The sequence below is a fragment of the Convolutriloba macropyga genome, chromosome 3 (genome assembly GCF_964194025.1).
Source record: "Convolutriloba macropyga chromosome 3, txConMacr16.3, whole genome shotgun sequence".
Lineage (NCBI taxonomy): Eukaryota > Metazoa > Xenacoelomorpha > Acoela > Convolutidae > Convolutriloba > Convolutriloba macropyga.
In genome coordinates, this window is record NC_134470.1 from 54,793,977 (window position 1) to 54,814,113 (window position 20,137).

A 20,137-nucleotide genomic window follows, 5' to 3' on the forward strand; every position below is an offset into this window, starting at 1 on the left:
CCTCTCAAATCTTAGTGGTCCTTTTATATTCATTTAATAATGTTCTCAGACTTGAAAACCAATTTATTGTTATCCATACTTAAGCAACACTTGTAAAGAACACAAATCGAGTAGATTTAAAATTGTTGAGCCCTGCCACAGTCTGGGCTTCAAAGAAGATGAATATTGTTTCACGTATGCAAAACTACTCAACTTACCAAAAAATGCAGCATATCCATTTTAGTAAACATTCAGCAGGTGTGCTTGAAATCTCTATAAAAAACTAATGTCGAGAATTTTTCCAAAATTTTATCGCTATTTATCCTAGTCAAACTAAGACGGTTAACTGTTAAGAACTGGCAATTCCCAGAAAAAGCAGTTACCTCCTAAAATTTCGACAGTTAAATGCTGAGGATTATTACAAGAATCTTCCCCATTAGCTCGCAAAAATAATCATTCTGAAACTGAAAAAACATCAGTTTTAATTCTTCGCCGATATTCATATATTATAGACTTTGTTCGTTGATTAACAAACCTTATTTGGCATATACAAAGTTTTACAATAGACATAATTGTGTTTCCTTTTCCAATTTTGTTCACGCCTGAGTTAGCTTTCGTGGCTGTTTTTAGGATTCACCAAGCATAACAGGTTAAGGCCTATGCATTTTCCTGAGCAAAGGATCGTGATCATTCGATCAGACACATCAGACAACAGTACCCATAAACTGTTCACACAAATAATTGCAATAAACTAGTGCTGTTTTTGCCGAACAGAATGAAAACTCATATCAGCATTAGTGGTTGGTACAGACCGCCAAATCGGGTAAAATTGACCCATTTGAGCAAGTGGTTTTTACACGCAATCTTAATACATTAATTCTGTGAAAAATAAATTAGCTAAATTGGCTTGGATTGAAGTATTTTGAGTGGATTAAGTCAGTCTTGTCCACAAACACGTTTTGGTGAAAACATGACGGATTAGTGTAAGTGTTTTTCAAAAGTGAATGTAATTAGATTAGACTATTTGAGTAATTATATTTAGCGATTTGCCTAAATCAACATTAATCGCACTTGATAAAATAAGTAAACTCAATTTTGGGAGAGGGGATATTTGTGCATTTGATCATCGATTAAACATATAAGTGAATTAGAAACAAATATTATAATTAAACAATTTAAGTTGCTTCCTCAAGCTCTGTTAAATCCACTGACAACATTCTGTCAGTGTAGGCCATTTTGTATTGTCAGTCTTGAAAGTGGCTCTAAAATCCCTTTGCGAACAATACTGACGGGTTAGTGTAAGTGTAGCTCAAGTAAAATCCACTGGTCTAAAATAAGGGACAATTCGAACTAAATTAAGGGATCTGTTTTGACCAGTAATAAGAACAATTTTTGGGGAATCTTGCAATAAAATGATAAGATAACAGTCCCAGTTTCACTACGGATTCGTCTACCTTGAGAATTCGCCCATTTGTGAAGCTGGTTTCCAGTTCTGTCCTTTTAGCTCATTGTAAAAGTGGACTCTACCTACCTATACGTAATCGTTTCAATTGGTTTGTCAGTCATAACAATTTTTTTTAAGTAGGTTCATTTCAGTAACGGTAAGCGCTTGTAATCATGAGAATGCGCAAAAATGAGCTGAAATTTTTGGAGATTTTCATTAATGCATGGTGAAATGTATTGAAATTTATGTGAGAAGAGAGCTGAAATCAGTGAACGGATATTAGACTACAAGATTCAGTGCACTTTTTCAAAAACTTTAGCGCATTTTGTACATAATTATGCGTTCAAATTACCTCGATACATCGTACTGTGAGGCTCAGACATCACAAAAGCGATGTATCTCATGAATAGTAATTATATTTTACCTATTACTAAATTTAAATGATAACTAACTTGCAGGTTTCTTTCCCGAGAAAAGTGCTTTGAGTTTGCCGAGCATTCCCTTTGGCTTCTGTTTCCGTCCTCCACTCTTGAACATGGAAGTGTGCGAGACTGTCATCCTGCCTGCTGATTGGATGCTGGCTCTGCTGGATGAGTTGAGATTGGTGAAACTCCTCTGGCTCTTACTCGCACGATGGTGGCCCCTGGAACAAAAATTACTGGTTGTTTTTTCAAATTTTTAGTGGTTGTTTAGTTATATTATAATTTTTGGTCTACATCGAAAAACGGTCATAATTCATGTCAGAACTGAACATAATTAAGTATCAAAATGCATTTGAGGTTCAAGTTACAGAATCGCGGTTTTTCACGATTTTCCTATGAACATTATGGGAATCGAATCCAAGGATGCTCAGTCTATTTTCAAACAAAAGAATGTCTATGCGAATTGACTGCACATAATGAGGTAGCAAGATACTCTTAGGATACACTGAAACAGTACTGGGTCGACGATATACAATTGGAGTACAATGTTTCAGTACTGATATTCCATGTTACTAGGGTCCGGGCGGAACACTGATCATATCTTCTTGGGTGGTAAGGGGTTGGGATGAGCGACTCAAAATAATTTGACGCATCAGTTGATCATACAACAATGTTTCATTAATTATAAAATTTAATGTCAATTAATATCAATTAAGCATATATCAATTAAGCATATATATATATTAAGTACCAATTAAGTGAAATATTTTGCTATCTGGGACTGCTCAACTTCTAAGACTGTTTTGCCTTTTGCATGGAAAATCGCAGTCCGTTTAGTAATCCACAGAAATACGCAGAAATTTTGATCAAAACTTGAACAGACCTTGAGGCGGTGAGGGATTTGCCAGTTCGCATGGCTTCAGTGTTCTGCAGCTCTTTGGGAACTCTGGGCTTTGCATTTTTGAACAGGTAAACGATCAGGAAGTTCACAGGGAATATGACCACGTTGCACTGCAGACCAATCATCACCTGAAAAAAAAATTAAGTTTTAGCACACAAATTATCTTTTCAGTAGTAAGCCAAAGCGTGGCTAAAGAACATTGAAGTCATATTTGTCCCGGAAGCATCCGGAATCCTTCATCATGTTCTTAACCATAGTTACATTGATCCTTCCAAAATAATCGGTTTCGTAATATTGGAGTCTCACTGGAGTACCTGAGTCCAGCTGAGCTCGACTCCCATGACAGAGATGGTGTTGGTGTCTGCCTCTGCAGCTCCAAAGAACATGATGTTGGCCAACATTGTGCAGTACAACAGACACAGACAACAAGAGGCACGTTGCACTCGAGTGAAGTTGCTCCTCACTGGGCGACCTGAGCAGGAACAGAAAAACGGTATTGATTATTCGTCAACTCAATTTCCTAACAGCAAAGTTAATGCCGCCTTGCAATGTGCACAACGTAATGAAAAGGTTTTGCATATTATCTGTTAACAGATAAACATGTGCCCAAAAATCATATTGTTTGGAAAGGTTTTCATATTCTATTTCTTGAGGGAATGATAATAAAGTCTTACTTCACTTTATTTCAGCTCAATTTGATTTTAGCTAAAATTTGTCTTTTTCACATCCATCCCCCCCCCCCGAGCCCCGCTCCCCCCCCCCCCCCCGTGCCAAAGTGATACTAACCGAATACGCTGAACCAGATGTTTCCGTCCCAGAGATCTCTTTCGATCTTGTTCTTGAAAAGAGTGGTGAAGTCCTTCAGCTCCTCATCAGAGGCGACTGGGATCTCTCTCTCCACCTGTCCATCGTCCTTATCAACTGCAAGCCATCTGTTGTTGAGGAAAATGTACTGCTTGTTGTTGTCCCCGAGGTCCTTCACAACAGCATGTTTAAGATACCTGAAGCACATTTATGAATTATAGATACTCTTTTTTTGGTGTAAGTGAAAAAACTTTCTGCTACGATATTTGAGTAATATAGCATTCTGAATATTGATAATCTAAGCAATATTCGGTCATCATGTCAAAAAAGTAAGCCTTCCTGCGTCACATTTATGAGATTCTTTTTAATCATAACTTGTCCCAAGAAAAAAATTGAACAGAAACCGTTAGAATGTAAATTTGTCGGAACTGTTTCTATTCTTGGGAGATAAAGCAACTCCATAATTTAATTTTTCCATAATATTAGAATTGTATCTATAAATTTTAGTGGATAGAACCATACTTTTTTAGGCCATCATCATCCATGCTACGCAAGTATGATTTTGATCAAACATTGCTAATGAAACCAGCCTCTTATATGCTTACCATGCTGGTTGGTTGCCCTTGTTATTGTGCCATATCTGAAGAGAAGAGAGTTCTCCCAGACTCTGAGGAGTGGTGAGGATGAATGTATCCACACTTCCACTGCAGAACAGCTCCTTGTCCTCGTCAAACAACACGTGAGGCTTACTGTTTCTACACCACAACATGATTAAATAGACTTCAAACAGTTTAGCTCCTCGAAAAAATAAAAACCAAGTCATCTAATTGACAACAACCACCCGCCCCGGGGAACGGGGGATGGGGAAACGCATGCCGGGATATTTAATCGTTGAGTTAGATAAAAAGCTCTCAGTACTCCTGAATTACCGAGAATGTTACTTAATTCCGTTTTGCTGAATTAATCAGATTGCAATTAAGTGTATAATTAGCCACAAAACCGTGGAATTAAGCGACACATGTCGTGGATTTGGTTCCTAAATCAAGGAATTGGGGAACCGGATTTAGAAACCGGAATCTGTTTCTGAATGTAGCGCAATTCCACGGACAAAGGAAAAAATATTTTGCGGAATTTAATTCCAAATGCATTTTTTTCAAAATCTTTTGCAAAAACAAACTTGGTTTTTATTCATGACTTTCCTTTCTTTTCACTTCATGACATACGCTCTGATACGTGCAGCAAGCAGCAAGCTGTTTTGCTAAGATTGAAGAGTTTTAATCTGTGTAATTGGAAGCACAGACATAAAATGTATGCATATGACCTAATTTTTATATTCGGACATTGACCACGTAATGAAAACTTATCAGCAAACAGATTTTAATGTGAAAAGAAGTAAACCAAAAAAATTAAAAACATTTGTTAATGCTTTTGAAATTTTCAAGCATTAGCGTCAGTTTCACCAAAAGTAGATTGCATTATATTTTTTATCATTTGAAGCTCTTTTTTTGGTTTAAGGTTTTTAAAACACAAATAGTACAATTTTTTTTTAAAAAAAAAACAATTATGTTTGATAGTTTTATCCAGACTGTACTCATCTTTTTTCAAAGCCAATCCTTTAAATCGTCTAGACCAGCAGCAATTCTCAATTGCAGCTAGCACTTTGTTTCTCCCCTGCATCTATGAAGCTGTTAATGCTTTATTTACATTTAGTATAAAATTTTTCATAAAAACAGGAAGTTGCTTTTTCCGGAGATTTCCACTTTCCACTTTTCACGCCATTTCAAATAGAACTGATTTCACAGAAGGGATCTATAAAAATAGAAACAAAAATATGCAATAGAGATATCAGGTTTAAAATAGATCCAATATTTAGTTTTAGAAACTGTTGAAGTGGCATGAAAAAAAATTAAGTAACTACCGCTTGTAGGTGCAAGATGATTGTTTTTTTGGAAAAATTAAGCAAAAAAATCCAAATTGGACGTCTACTCTGACGCAGAAGTAGTTAATCTGCTTTTAAGTAAGTAATTTATGTTTTTTTTTCAAAATCTTCAGGCATCATAGGCAATTTACATAGCATGAAATTTGAACCTTAAGGAATTTGTGTAATTACAAAATTTGTTAACAGTGATTGCTGTGATTCTTTGTTCCCAATAAATTTTGTAAGTTTTGTTTTTTGTGAGATGAATCAATGCAAAAGTTTGTCTATTGAGTCGAAATCATAGCTAATATATGATAATTCTAAAGTTTATTCATTTTTGCGTAAATCAAACCGCCAGAATTTTGATAAAACTATCCTGATTTTTAACTTTGTTGATACAAAATAACTTACATATAACTGACCAGGTCACCTAAATTTCACTCCCTTGGAAATTTCCGGAGAGAAATTTTTTTATATCTTTATCTTTTTCTCCATAATTTCTTCCCTTTTTCATGGAAAAACGTTTTCAAGAAGGAGCGCAAGTGGTTCTTCGATAAATTTCGAATAGTTTGTGCTTCTTAGAAAACGTGTCTGGTATTTGGCAAATCCACTGTTTAAAAACTGTGTAGGGCTCTTTTTCAAGAACAAACATAAGCTTTATCACTCTTAAGGTTTCTTTACTCGAAATTTATACTCAGTTTTCTTGCTTTTTGTGTATGATAGAAAATAAATTCACCTTCAGTTGACTTTATTGTTTAACGAGAACAAAAAGGCTCGGTAATGTCCGTTCGCATATAGTATTCCAACCCAACTGAAACGCTCGATGAAACAATAACCCATAAGACGGGACAATGATATTTGCCATCAAGCAGAGTGAGAGACAAGACGAACAAAAAAATCAAATATAATCACTTACGACCGAAACTCAACTTCTATCATTATTTTTTAAATTAATGAAAAAGTAAAAACAGCGCCGCATAAAAATTAAGCTAGACCAAATGACTTGCACTTCAGCAAAAAAAACATGGGGCCTGTCTTTTCTGAGAATATCTACAAAGTAGACAGGAAACAAAAGCGGTAAAATTAGAAAAAAAGGTGTACACCTTTGAAAAGATTTACACTGAAGTCATGAAAGCACTCAGCTTATCAACTGAAATCAATCAATGGTTTCTCTTGCACATTCATAAAAAATTGAGAATTATGGTTATCCAGAATGTCAGACGATTACAAAAAGAAAACGTTCAAAAATAAAAAAAACATAGCTGGCAGATTGCCAGAAAATAGCCGCAATAGATTCGTAGATCGGATCGGCAGTCTAAAAAAAACAGTAAAACAGACAGACCAAAAAAATTCGTATTTTCGTTGAAGGCTGATCTGTTATATTTTGATTAAAAATCTGTATAAGTTTTTGCTGCCTCTATTAGTTGATCTTAAATAACCTTCAATTAGAGTGACACACACCCATTTGACCTTATCTCTTTGAATTAGAGTAAATAAAAGTCAATTTTAAATTGAGGAAGTCATTTTTGAGAGTGAGGTAAATCAAGTGTGACCAAAAACTTAATCACGCGCATGAACAAAAAAACTCGCTCCACTAAGAGCGAAAAATGACGTCACACATGCAATTCAGTTGAAATTGCATGAACGAATGAACAAAAAGTGGCTGTGACGTCATATGATAGTAACAAAAATCATGACGACGAAATAAAAAAAACATAGCCGGTAGAATACCGGAAACGACTCGAATCCTTGTGCATTATAATCTCTAACCTAACGCCGAAATCAGAAAATCAAAATAGACAAGAGAGAAAAAACAAATCAGCCCAACAAACCACACTAAAGTGTTTTAAAAATGACGACAACTTTTTAGGTGCGGGGGAGCTAGGTGGGGTGGGTGGGTAGATAGGTTGGGGAAATGAGTAGTGCTGGGGTAGTTGGGGGGGGGGGGTAGGTGGGTAGTTAGCTGAAAGTAGGGGGTAGTTTGGGGGGTAGGAGTAGGTGGGGGGGGTAAGTTGGGGCGGGAGGGGGGGGGTCAGGTAGGTGGTGGTGTTGGTGGGGGGGGGGTCAGCTAGGTGGTGGTGTGGGGGGGGGGTCAGGTAGGTTGGGGGTGGTGGTGGGGGTGGGTAGATAGGTTGGGGAGGTGTGTAGTGCTGGGGTAGTTGGGGGGGGGGGTAGGTGGGGGTAGCTAGGTGAAGGGAGGGGGTAGGGATAGGCGGTGGGTAAGTTGGTGGGGGTGTGTGCGGGGGCTGTGGGGGTAGCTGTTGGGGGGGGGGGAGAGATAAGTGGTGGGGGGGGGGGGGGGTAGATAGGTGATGGGGGGGTTTGTGCGGTGTAGTTTAGATAATTAGGGTAACTTAAACAGCAACAAAAAATCTCAAAATGATCTCTTCACCTTGAACATTACCAGCAGTTCCTAATTCTTATACATTACAAACGAAGCTACTGTTAAAGTGCAATGTTCGAAAACAGAAGTCAACAATCAAAAACGGAGGTAAATGCTCGAACAGAAAGAAATCAAAATTCAAGTCATGAACAAACTTGCTTTCTGCTAAAAAAAACCTGTAGAATCTCATTACTCCTCTTGGAGTCAAAAAAACCAAGAGAAGGCCAATAATAGCCCCAGCTATCGCTGTGCGGCTATTAAAAATAAGCTCAAGTTTGTATTGAAACGGTGTCGAAGCATTCATATCATTTTAGCTCAAACGATTGAATATTATCAATTGCACCTTTTCTCAACGCTATAGGTGTGTGATACAACTCGTTTTTAATGTGATGGCCGGACAAAACATCAAAGGAGAAGCTCAAAAATTCAAAAATTGAAAAATTTCAAAAACAATTCTTTAAAAATTCCCAGTAGAAACGCCAAAAAACAATTATTTAAATAACATAACAGCAATAAAGCCTACAATATAATTCACTCGAAGAGAACGCGACCTTTCTTTTAGATGATGCTACGCTAAAAGGTGGCAGAAACGAGATTGAATGTTTCAAACAATTGTTTTTTTAAAAATTTTTGTAAATGGTAAGACTTATCGGCCGTAACCTCTCAAATAAAAAAGTAAACATTTTTTTTGCTAATTAGAGACCAAATTGGAAACGTCCTTAGCGAGACTGTGTCAGAAGATAACAAAATAACAATGAATACAAGCAGAACTCAAAATTTCAATCAATTTTACGCAAACGGTTTTGAAGCCGAAAAATCATATGCTTTTCGCTGAATTTATTTTTTATATCCCTTAACCTCCAATTGCACGTAAATTTGACCTGCCCGAAAATGAAGTTTGATTTGACAACAGTCGGTTTGGTATGAAATCAAAATTAAACTATGCGTTTTTGAAATTAAATATCCATTTAAATTAGCGTTAGACCGCAAAAACTTCATTCCCAGAAAAATTTCTTAAGAACCGGAGTTAGAATTAGCCCTAATCTGTATATAAGAAGATTGTATCATCAGTTTTTATGTCTGCACTACCAGTTAAACTGTTCAAAAAAAGGAAAGCGGAATTTTCAAAAATTTAGCTGAAATATTTGCCTAGACTGTTGGTTCCAACAATTCACCAAATCTTTTTTAGCTTTGAGCGTAAAAACATTGAGTCTATCATTAACAACTTGAAATACTTTAGCAAATTTTAATCAAAATTTAATCAAAAATTTCAAAAAACGCGAACAAAACAACGGAAGTTAGGCTAACGTTCACAAATCTTCAACCCCCCGTAGCTACTCGCACCTTTTGCTCCGAGTTGTAATTCAGGCTGCTAAAAAATTTCTTTTAAATCCCCCAATACCAATCGACTTTTCTTATTTTTTGTAAACTTTATAGAAAAAAGTATGATTTCAATTGGTTAATCGCACTTTTAATAAAGGCATTCAAAATAGAGTTTTCTTGATTGTTGCAGAAGACGTAACTAACTTGTCTCCGCAGAGTAACACAGTGACATTAGAAGACGTGCCTGCATCTCCCCCGATTCCAGTGTAGACAGTGATCTCGTACTGGTACGGGTCTCTCGGGTCATTGTCCGCCAAGAAAGTTATTCCCAGCTGAAAATGTATAAAAATCAACTTATTGTTATAAATCATGACCAGATGTAGCCTTACATTTGGCCATGGATAATTTCACAAATAGTCTATCGGGCTACAATGAAACAATGGTACAATTGCAACTAAGCTGACGGTATTCAAATACCAAAAACGAATTTAAAAAGGAATAGGGAAAATTAAATACTATTTGCATAGCAAGTGTAGAATTTGGAAAATCCTACGTTTCTCATAAAAAAGTTGCCATAAAAATGGATAGAATTTGAATTTCCAAAGTTGGCTACCATCCAATTGTCAGTAAGACCGTTGGCGTGCAATTCAATGTCATTTGACAAACCAGACTTTTAAAGAACAAAAAAAGGCCGACTTAGAAATTGAGGGGGTACAATGTTGGTTTTCTGAGGGGGCCGAATTTATAAGGGTTAGTTATCATCCGGTATTAACCTCAGTGTGATCAAACTTGGTAGGGAGTTAGTGCACATCTTGAGGCAAGTTCCGCTGTTGTCAATTCCAGGGAATTTGTTTTAGAGATACCATGGGGGGAACTTTAGACTTCCAAATAAGGCTTAGATTCTTGAGTTCATAGTTTGACCGGTTGATTAATTGGTAGCGTCATGAGTCTGATACGGCTTTTGTGTTAGTTTGAATAGCTTAAGTAGAAGTCAGCAATGTATAAAGAAGGCGTTCAGGTCATTCAATTGTTCTTTTAAAGTCATAACGAACTCTACGTAAGTGAGGACCATTTGTTGTCCATAGCAGCGGTTTGAACAAAGTTGTTGTTCACGCGTTGTAATACGTCGTGATTCGAGTAGTTGCTAAGAGGGAGTAAACCAACATGGTTGTTGTTGTGGCAGCAGAGCTATAGAAGGCTCCAAATAACTCTGACATCGTAGAGGAGTTCAACTTAAGCAATAAAAAAGAGAGAGAGAAGAGCTGTTGTGAAGTGAAGTTGGTCTTTCTTGATAGAAGAAAGACTTTTGTAAAGAATATCGAGAGCCAAGAACGAGAGATTCGTGAGGCTGATATCAGAGCAGATAACTTTACTTATTCAGTTTGATTTAGAGAGTTTGGGATCTTGTGATAAATTCCATTATCTTAATTTGAATTAATTTCTGTTGCTTAAAACCCAATTGATTTATTCTTGATTCTGTTGATTTATACTATCAAATTATATCAATTTATCTTTGAGCAACCGAGTTGATTCCGAGCCGGAGACAGAGCAAGCCGGGGACACCGTGAGTAAACTTTGAAGAAAACCTTTCCACCAAAATAAACCTTTCAAGTTAGGATTTCGGGTGGTAGTGTCTCCCCGCCTATTAACCTAGTCTAAATACGAAATTCTACAGTGGCGCTCCTGGGTGGGCCAGTTCTCTTCGAGTACACTTACAATCAGTTGAGCACGGAGAGTGATCCGAGCTCCGTTCGTGACGAAGAAGTCCTGTGTTCATAAGTAAGCAATGAACGAAAACGAAAGACAGCTTTTTGCGGAGGCTGTGGTCGTGGCTCAAAACCAGTTGGCGGTTAACAACACAGCTGGCAGGCCCGAAAAGTTCCCGTCGGCGTTGTTTCCCGATTGGTTTTCATGGAAAGCCCACTTTTCATACCTCATGGACAAACATGGTTGGACGGATGAGCAGGCTCGAAGCACAATACCTACCCTTCTTGTTGGTTGGGCGATGCAGGAGTTTAATGCCATGCCCCGACACTATCGAGTTCAGGAGCAAGACCAACCCGCTCCCACTCTGGCCAGAATGATGACGTACTTGGACCCGAGGATGTCACCCTACAGGAATCCGAGGACAGCGAGAACGGAGTTCAAGAACTTGGCCCAGGGCGAGAAAGAGGATATTCGAGAGTTCTCCAGACGGGTGAGGTCGCTTGGGGAAATTGCCAATGCCACCATGAATGCAGCTACGAGGGATAACATGAACCGAGAGCAGTTCATCGACGGGCTGTTTGATCTAGAGATACAGGAATTGCTTCTGCGGGAGGACCCCAACACGTTCAATGATGCTGTTGATAGGGCCCTTAACATCGACGCAATCAGTCGAGGATCCAGAATGAGGCAGCGCAGGCGGTTGGCAACCACCAGGTACCTTCAACAGTCAGACCAATTCGTGGAAAGACATCATGTTCAAGCTGTGAGTGGACAAATGGAACCCGACATGATGAAGGTAGAAATGGACGAGATGAAGAAACAAGTAAAGAATCAGGCAGACATGATTAAAGGGATGTCCGAAATGATGACTAAATTTGTCAATTCGGTAATTCCCGGACCACCGAAAGAAACAACAGGAGATCAGGACGGAAATCCGCGCCGATTGTTCAACCCGTACCCCGAAACCAGCCGCTACGGCCAGAACTTTGGCAGCACCGATAGGAAGCAGTCTGGGACCTTAAAGCAAGGAGTCCGCTGCTACAATTGCTCTAAGATGGGACACTACGCGCGGGAATGCAACGAACCGAAACAGAACCATTTAAACTAAGACGGGCCGGGAGTCTCCAAGGATTTAGGAAAGAAGGTTTCATCCCGGCCGAAAACAAACAGGATTCAACTAATAACCGTGACACTTTAAACGATATAGAAGCAGTCAACAAACTACCGGAACCACGGTTTCTCAAACCCAAAGTTGCAGTGAAGGGGGAACCAGACAAACGAACTGGAAGTATTACAGTTACGGGGGAGGTAAATGGGACTCCAATAGAGATTTTGGTGGACACAGGAGCTTCAACCAATATGATAAGATCTTCCACATTTGACCAACTTAAGGAACCGCGAAAACTGATGCGGTACCGTGGACTCCTGGAGGCAGCGGACGGTCGGTATGTAAACGTTACAGGATCAGCAACAATTCATCTCAAAATGGGTGGTATTGATGACGAGTGTGAAGTCCTTATAATTGACGGACTCAAAACGGAAATGATTCTCGGACTCAGGGATCTTCAAAAGCATAATTGTGTAATCGATTTGCAGACCAACCAATTGTGGACAGCCCCAGTGGAGTCAGCTATTATACCTTTGAATAGTGGAAAATTGTGGGGAACTTCGCAGAATGGTAACACGAAGCCGACACATGAAGCCGAAACGAAAGAAGCGGTCCACCAGATCCTGGAAAAAGTTGGCAAGGAAGACCAAGTAGAGGTTATGATGGCCTCTGGGAGTATCTACGATGAGGATGGTGAGCATGACGACAACTTAGGACCTAACAGAGAAGAGGAAGAGGAGACCTTAGCTGAAGGGGCGATTAGAAGCCAACAAAACTTATGTCTAAATTCAGGGGATGAGTTCAAAATGCAAGCTGGTGAAGATGTTGTTCCTCTAAATTCACCTGAACAGGAAGCCGAGCAAATTTTGAAGAAATGTGCCCCGGAAGCACGAGGAGATCACTGGATAGCACTGCGGGACCTTGTCATCAAATACAGAGACGTGTTTGCCTTGGATGATTCGGAGCTGGGATCTACCGACGTGGTCGAGCATCGGATTGAAACAGGTAGCAGTAAGCCTATCAAGGTACCGCCACACCGAATCTCACCAGCTAGGATACCAATCATCCGGGAAGAAATTAGAAAAATGTTAGCGAGAGGAGTGATACAGCCATCAAGAAGTCCGTATAGTGCGCCAATCGTACTACAGAAGAAGAAAAACGGGAGCTGGAGGTTCTGTGTGGATTATAGGAAACTGAATGATGTCACTGTGAAGGATGCCTATCCGATGCCTAACCAAGCCCAAGTGTTTGACGCTCTGAGAGGAAATGCATTTTTCTCTTCTGTGGATCTAGCAAGTGGATATTGGCAAGTTCCTGTAGCCGCCGAACATAGACATAAGACCGCTTTTGTTACCCCAGACGGAGGTCTCTATGAGTACGTCCGAATGCCCTTTGGCCTGTCAAATGCGCCCGCAACCTTCCAACGACTTATGAACGAGCTATTTCAGCAGAGTCTATACCAAACTAATCTCATCTTTCTGGACGATGTCCTCACCTATAGCAAGACGGCAGAAGATCACTTGAAGCATCTCGAGGAAGTGTTCGTGACGTTACGTAATGCAAATTTAAAATTGAAGCCGAAGAAGTGTCAGCTTTTCCAGAGACAAGTGATGTACCTAGGTCACGTCATCGGAGTAGATGGAACGTCCCCCGACCCCGAGAAGACGTCAAAAGTTAAGGAATGGCCCGTTCCCAAGACAGTGAGAGATGTCCGGTCCTTTATTGGATTCGCTAACTACTATCGAAGATTCATCAAGAACTTTGCAAGCATCGCCAAACCCTTGCATGATTTGACTAAGAAGAGTGCACGATTTGAGTGGACCCCAGCTCAGCAAGCATCTTTTGACCAGTTGAGATTAGAGCTGGTGACTGCCCCCGTTCTCCAGTACCCCGACTATTCAGGTTCTTTCATTGTAGACACTGATGCCAGTAATGTTAGCATTGGGGCCGTACTTTCCAACGAAATCAATGGAGTGGATCGACCCCTGGTGTTTTCGTCACGAGTGTTAAGCCGGACAGAGATGATGTACTCGACCACCAAAAGAGAGGCTTTGGCGGTAATACAGGCCCTGAAGTGGTACCGACCATATCTGTTGGGCGTTCCATTCGTCCTAAGAACTGACCACGCCAGCTTGCGTTGGATGTTTCGACAGGACGCGGATGGGATGACTTTCCGGATGATTCAGAAGCTTCAGGAATTTGACTTCATGTTTGTGCACAGAGCAGGCAATCAACATGGCAATGCTGACGGTTTATCAAGACGCACGTCAGAAGAACCAGACTGGGCTCCCGGAGAGAGAGAAGAATTGACTGGTAGTTGTCCTGAGCCTGTTTCCCTAGAAGTGGCTTTGGCAAGAACCCGAGAATCCTGTGGAATGATCCGAGAAGAAGTGGGAGGAGGCGCCGACTCGGAGGAAGATGCACTGGATGGTCAAGCAATAGTTTGGAGTAGAGAGACGCCTGATGTAGAGAAAATGCAGCAGGAGGACGAAGCTATTAGCAGAGTTTTCCTGTGGCTCCCCTATAATCCGGGAGGAGATCTTGAGAGTTTTGGTTCCAACTTAGTGACGCGAGAAGAAGCAGTGCAGCATGGGCCCGAAGTATTGGCATATTGGTCTAGATGGAACGAACTCACCGTGAGGAAAGGCATCCTCTACCGGCGATGGTATTGCTGGGACGGAAAACCCCCAATACTTCAAATCGTTGTTCCCGTAGTGGGCCGGAAGGAAATTCTTGATCAGTTGCACGCATCCCCAGTCAGTGGGGGGCACTTTGCTGTAGAGAAGACGTTAAGGAGAATCCGCCAACGTTTCTGGTGGCCACACATGAGACAAGATGTTGAAAAGAAGCTCGCTTGGTGTCTGCCGTGTGCAGCTAGGACTACAGCTGGGAGAAAGAGGATTGGAGGACTTGTGCCATTTAAAGTTGGGATACGATTCCACATGGTTGCAGCAGATATCTTGGGTCCAGTTACGATGGCCAACGAAACGCGAGCCAAGCACATATTAGTCATGACAGATTTGTTCACGAAGTATGTGGTCAGTGTCCCATTGAAGGGTACTGAAGCACCCGATGTAGCAAAAGAGATTGTGGAAAGTTGGATTTTGCGATTTGGTGTACCCGACGTACTTCACACGGATCAGGGAAAGAACTTTGGGAGTGAGCTCATGCTGGAGGTCTGCAGGCTGTTGAAAATTGATAAAACTAGGACCTCACCATATCACCCTCAAGGCAACGGGCAAGTTGAGAGGCACAATCGGGTGATTGCCGATGTCATCTCGAAGTATTGTGCGGACAACCCGCGAACATGGGATAAACTGTTACCCTATTTAAGTTTTATTTACAACACCACAATTCACAGGACTACACAAGCAACTCCTTACAGCCTTGTGTATGGACAGGAGTGCCAGTACCCCATAGACTTATTCTATCCAAAGCCCCACGACGAAGAACTTACAAGAGACAGCTTTGCGGAGGATTTGTCACGCTTATTCAGAGAGGCTCATGCATCCGCTAGGGAATCTCTAGGAGTAAACCAGAGGAGGCAGAAGGATCAATACCACAAGAAAGTCTATGGGAAACCATATGAAAAGCAGGACAAAGTGTGGGTTTACTCAAAGCATAAAGCAAAATCTCGGAAGTTCTTCCTGCCGTGGGAAGGTCCTTATGTAGTTTTAGAACGAACATCGGAGGTTAATTACAAAGTAGCAAAACCAAGTCAAATGGCAAAATGGAGGATACTACACTACAATATGCTCAAACCGTACCTGGAGGAAGGCGATGCTTGGAGCCCAAAGGAGAAGAAGAGGACTACGGCTCTCAGGTCCGAAGGGTTTCTGGAACATCCAAACGTAGATCAAGACGATTGGGAAGAGGAGGGATTCGATCTACGCCCAATAGAGCAGAATGCCAGGATGCGAAGCCTTGCACAGAGAAGGGAACGAAATGAAGGGGTTGAGGAGGACGTGCCGAATTTGGAGGAACTGTTTCACGAGCAAGTTGTAACGGAACCAGCCAGGGTACCGGAGGAAATTCCAACTGATGGGGGCAGGCTGGAAGCGCCAGTAACTGCTGACGATGCACGAACAGAGTCACCTCTTCGTGAACCAGGGCAACTAGCCCAGGACCAGCCATCGGGTGTTCCTGAACCTAGGGAGGTAACAGTAGTCTCTCAAGATACGGGACCTGCAAGACGACCCAGACGAGAGATCCGCCCAGTCATTCGGCTGGGTATTGACGAATAACTAATAGAAATGGGAGGAGGCACTACCAAATACTAACAATTTAACGCAACACTTTTTAGTTATCGACCCCAACTAACGACAGGCTGTTTAGGATTCATTCAACTGGACAATGCTGACTTTCAACCTCATTCTGATTTCAATTGCGGTGATGGGACCGATGGAAGCAATGAAGCTGGACGGTATCTCTTTCAATCATACGGCAGGAGCGGCTTTCACCACGGAGACGCCAGTAATCATAGCTAGTGCCATGGAGTCGACTTGGGTGTCCATCCCTTTTCCTATTCTTCCGGCTATCAACAAGACCCACCTAGACGTTGCCTTTCAAGAATTTCAATTCAAGTTTGCGAAACGCTGGAACGGTTACTACAAACAACGAATCTGTGGAAACAAGGAACTGACGCAGAGCTATATCAATGTCACTTACATAGCACTCAAGGGTATAGAATACGAAGTGGACGACATTGCTCGAGTGCTAGCAGAAATGAAGATACGGGCCGAAACGTTCATCAATGGTTCTTTACACATTCACAGTAGGGAGCGACGATGGGTGAAACCACTGTTGATTGGAGCCGCGGCCGCCATCGTTCTGGCTCCGGTCCTCAAGCAGGGATTCTGTCACTACTTCTCATTCTTTGGATTTTGTGGAGGAAGGCAAGCAATTGACGAGTTAGGACGGGAGGCAGAGTTTCTTGACAAAGCTGTCAGGACAATAACTTTGGAAACCGGGGAGCGGATTCATTTGCTTGGGCATTCACTTAACAAGACCCAGAACCAGTTGAAAATGGTTTCTCACGATGCGAATGCGAACTTCCAAATGATCCGGGATGCGATGAATCGGTTGTTGGAGGAAACCGACGGAGCTTTGGATGGCCAGCGGCTATGCGTCAGTTCGAAACATCACGATGTCTACCAGGAGGCTTCACGATTTTCAACGGCCATGCTAAATTACTCGCAAGCTTTGAACGCACTGCGGGAGGAACTTATTGCTTTCAAAGTCGGGTTGCACAACTTTGGATACATTTTGGATGATGCGTTGTCTTCATTGACAAGGGGACTAATTCCAGCTACCCTAATTCCCCCAGAAGTATTGCAGAAGGTCCTTGATGGTCTGGAACTGGACAGGATGCGGGAAGCCATACCTCGATCCGAGCTGATGACCTACTACGGATTTGAGCTAGTGGATTCTACAGTGATAACGACCACGGGAATTAATGTACTCGTAAATATCCCTCTTCATCACACTAGCGGATTGTACCATGTCTATCGAGCTGTGGCGTTGCCCCAACCTATTGACGATGGAGTTACGGCAACCCAATATTTGTTCCGAAAGTCTCACCTTTTAGTTTCGGAGAGAAGAGACCATTTCGCTGAAGTGTCGGAAGAGAAAATTAATTCGCACTGTGTAGGAACTAACCGTCTGAAGTTGTGTCTGAAACCATTCTCCATGTCCCGAACGAGTGAAGCCACTTGTCTATCCAGCTTGTTTTTTGACTTACCTGCCGCCGCCCTGAAGCTGTGCCCGCAGGAAGTTGTTGTATTACCAGAGGAGCCAACAGCGGACTACTTAGACGACTCGACTTACTTGGTTACAGCCAGGTCTTCTGCCTACAAGTTCTTCAATTTTACTCATGGGTTGAAGCAGACTGGTTATCCAGTTCCTGGATGTCGTAGCTGTTTGCTCCGGCCACCTTGCGATGGACGATTTGAGAACCCCAGTGGAACTCTAATTCTGTACCCGGACCCCAGGACATGTCAGTACAGCAGCGGAATGATGATCAATATCCAGCAACATCCTTTGCTGCGCACCCTATTTGCTACGCTAAGGAAAGTGGAATCCGAAAGAGTAGGAGCAGAGATCCCCAATGCTTTTCGTGATCAGGCTCATGGAGAAATGCTAGAGGTTCTAAGACTTAACCTGATCGAATTGCCCGAAGAGACTGTGGACGAGGAAAGTATGGAGCGGATCTCTCGTCCTTTTGCCGAAGGAATTATTAACCAACACATGCCTTTTCATTGGAGTGCATATCATAGCCGACCAGCCAATGTTGTGGTGTGGTTCTTATTAGCCATAATCCTGTTCTTCATGGCATACCTTTTCTATCGATCTTGTATGAAGAACCCCGCCCCGCTGTATAAGAGACTTTTCCGACAACAAAGGAACCGCTTTCCGTGGTCGAGGATACCCCGAGATGACAGTACTGACTTTTCATCGAGACCTGGCACCGGTCAACTTGGCTTTTCACCACCTCTTGGAGCTCCACCCAGCTTCAACTCGATTTTCGAACTGAATGAGGCGGCTATCTCGCCGGCGTCGATGTCGGAGACCCCAAGACGTGACACAAGCACGGGAATGGGCATGAGAGTGAAGAGAGTGTCGCTACCCCAGGAGAGGTCTTTCTCACCTGGTGAACAACTGCGTGGTGGGGAGTTATGAGAAGCAACCGGTTCCTGTACTAGTGGATAATACTCAGACTTAAGCTTGTATACTTTGACCTTGATCACTCTGACTTCGACTTCTTATGTGGTAGGCCTTAATCACCCTTTCATTCTAGTGTTTAATTAGAGTATTACTTGTTACTTTCATTGTATATAGATAAAAAGAATTGAAGCGCCAGCCTAGAACAACCCCCCCCCCCCCACCAATGCAGTAATTGATATCAATTGTTTTAGGGAGTATGCAGGGTAACTCCAATGGGTTTTTACAACCCCCCCTTAACTTCTAAGCGGAATGGGTATAAAACTGCGCTTCATTGTAAATACTTTTTTATGTAGTGTTACTTGTATATACGAGATCTATATGATCTTATTTGAAAATCCCAAACTCTCGAAAACTGATCGATGGATAAAAGGAAGAAAAACTAAAATATTTTAAGCATATAAGATACGTAAGCATCGGTAAGGCTACAAGAGTAAAGGAAGAAGTAAGTATGGATTAGAGGGTTGAAATATAGGGGGAGGCGAGCAAGGATTATTCCTTTCTGCGGTTGGGGAACACAACTCGTGGTCTCAGATCATCTAGTAAGCTTATGACATCCCACGAGCTATTCAACTGACCCGAATTAAATAGGCCTTCGATCAAGCTGAGAAATTCGTAAGTCTCGTATGTGCTGAACATTAAGCTATCAATTGAGTCAGGGTCAATGACAATAGTAAACTCGTAATAATTTGTGGGACTTTCCTGAATTTGAATATTAGAAAATCCCTCCCCAACCAAAGTTTCTAACGCCGGAACGTAATAGTTGGTGTTGGTCATTTGTATTTGTTTTGCTGTGATAAGATATAAGGTGTTGTTTACAATGAAAGCTTTGGAACAATGAGATATTTAAACAGTAGAAGTCAAAATAAGCACGCGTTGGTTGTACAAAGAAGTAATTTCTGTTCATTTTTTTTTGCTGTTGAAAACTAATGAGCTCTATTCAGCTTTGAGTTGATTGTTCTGCAAGCAATCACTAAAGACTAATGAGATTCAAGAAGAATGAAACTGGTGTAAGTGACCGAGGAGAGGATAAACTGTGTGGAGAATGAGAAAATCAGAAAGTAGACAATTCATTTTGGTTCTCTTTATCGTAACGCTAAGTTCAGTAACTTAGGCTTCAGAAAGTTGAAGAGTGAAATTATAACAGCCAACGCCCGTTCGTGATGGATCTAACAATGTACCCGGTGATCCCCGAATACCATCCGGATGAGTTCGAGGATGAGGAGAAATGGGTGTGGGAGTCCTTTATGTTGGGACTGAGGTTACGAATCAAAATGATCCGTGTGTCCTTCCACTATCTGATAGTGGAGTTGAGGGAAGACGGTGGATTTGTCCTTCTGGAGGAGGGGAGTGGCCCATGGCACGAGCTGAGGGGCTTCCTATCGAAGGATTGGTCGGCCAATTCCGGTGAGATTGCAGAGGAGGGCG

The 20,137-nt window shown here is 41.5% G+C and overlaps 1 protein-coding gene across 1 annotated transcript in view; it reads right to left on the reverse strand.

The window, feature by feature from the left end:
* LOC142336287 (uncharacterized) overlaps nucleotides 1-20,137 on the reverse strand; it is a 279,116-nt gene that overhangs the window by 72,330 nt on the left and 186,649 nt on the right. The window contains exons 30-35 of the mRNA XM_075385000.1: nucleotides 9,379-9,506; nucleotides 4,156-4,305; nucleotides 3,533-3,747; nucleotides 3,061-3,218; nucleotides 2,729-2,874; nucleotides 1,876-2,066 (exon numbers count right to left, since the gene is read on the reverse strand). Of these exons, the coding sequence (XP_075241115.1) occupies nucleotides 1,876-2,066; nucleotides 2,729-2,874; nucleotides 3,061-3,218; nucleotides 3,533-3,747; nucleotides 4,156-4,305; nucleotides 9,379-9,506 (988 nt within the window). The remainder of the gene's footprint in view (nucleotides 1-1,875; nucleotides 2,067-2,728; nucleotides 2,875-3,060; nucleotides 3,219-3,532; nucleotides 3,748-4,155; nucleotides 4,306-9,378; nucleotides 9,507-20,137) is intronic.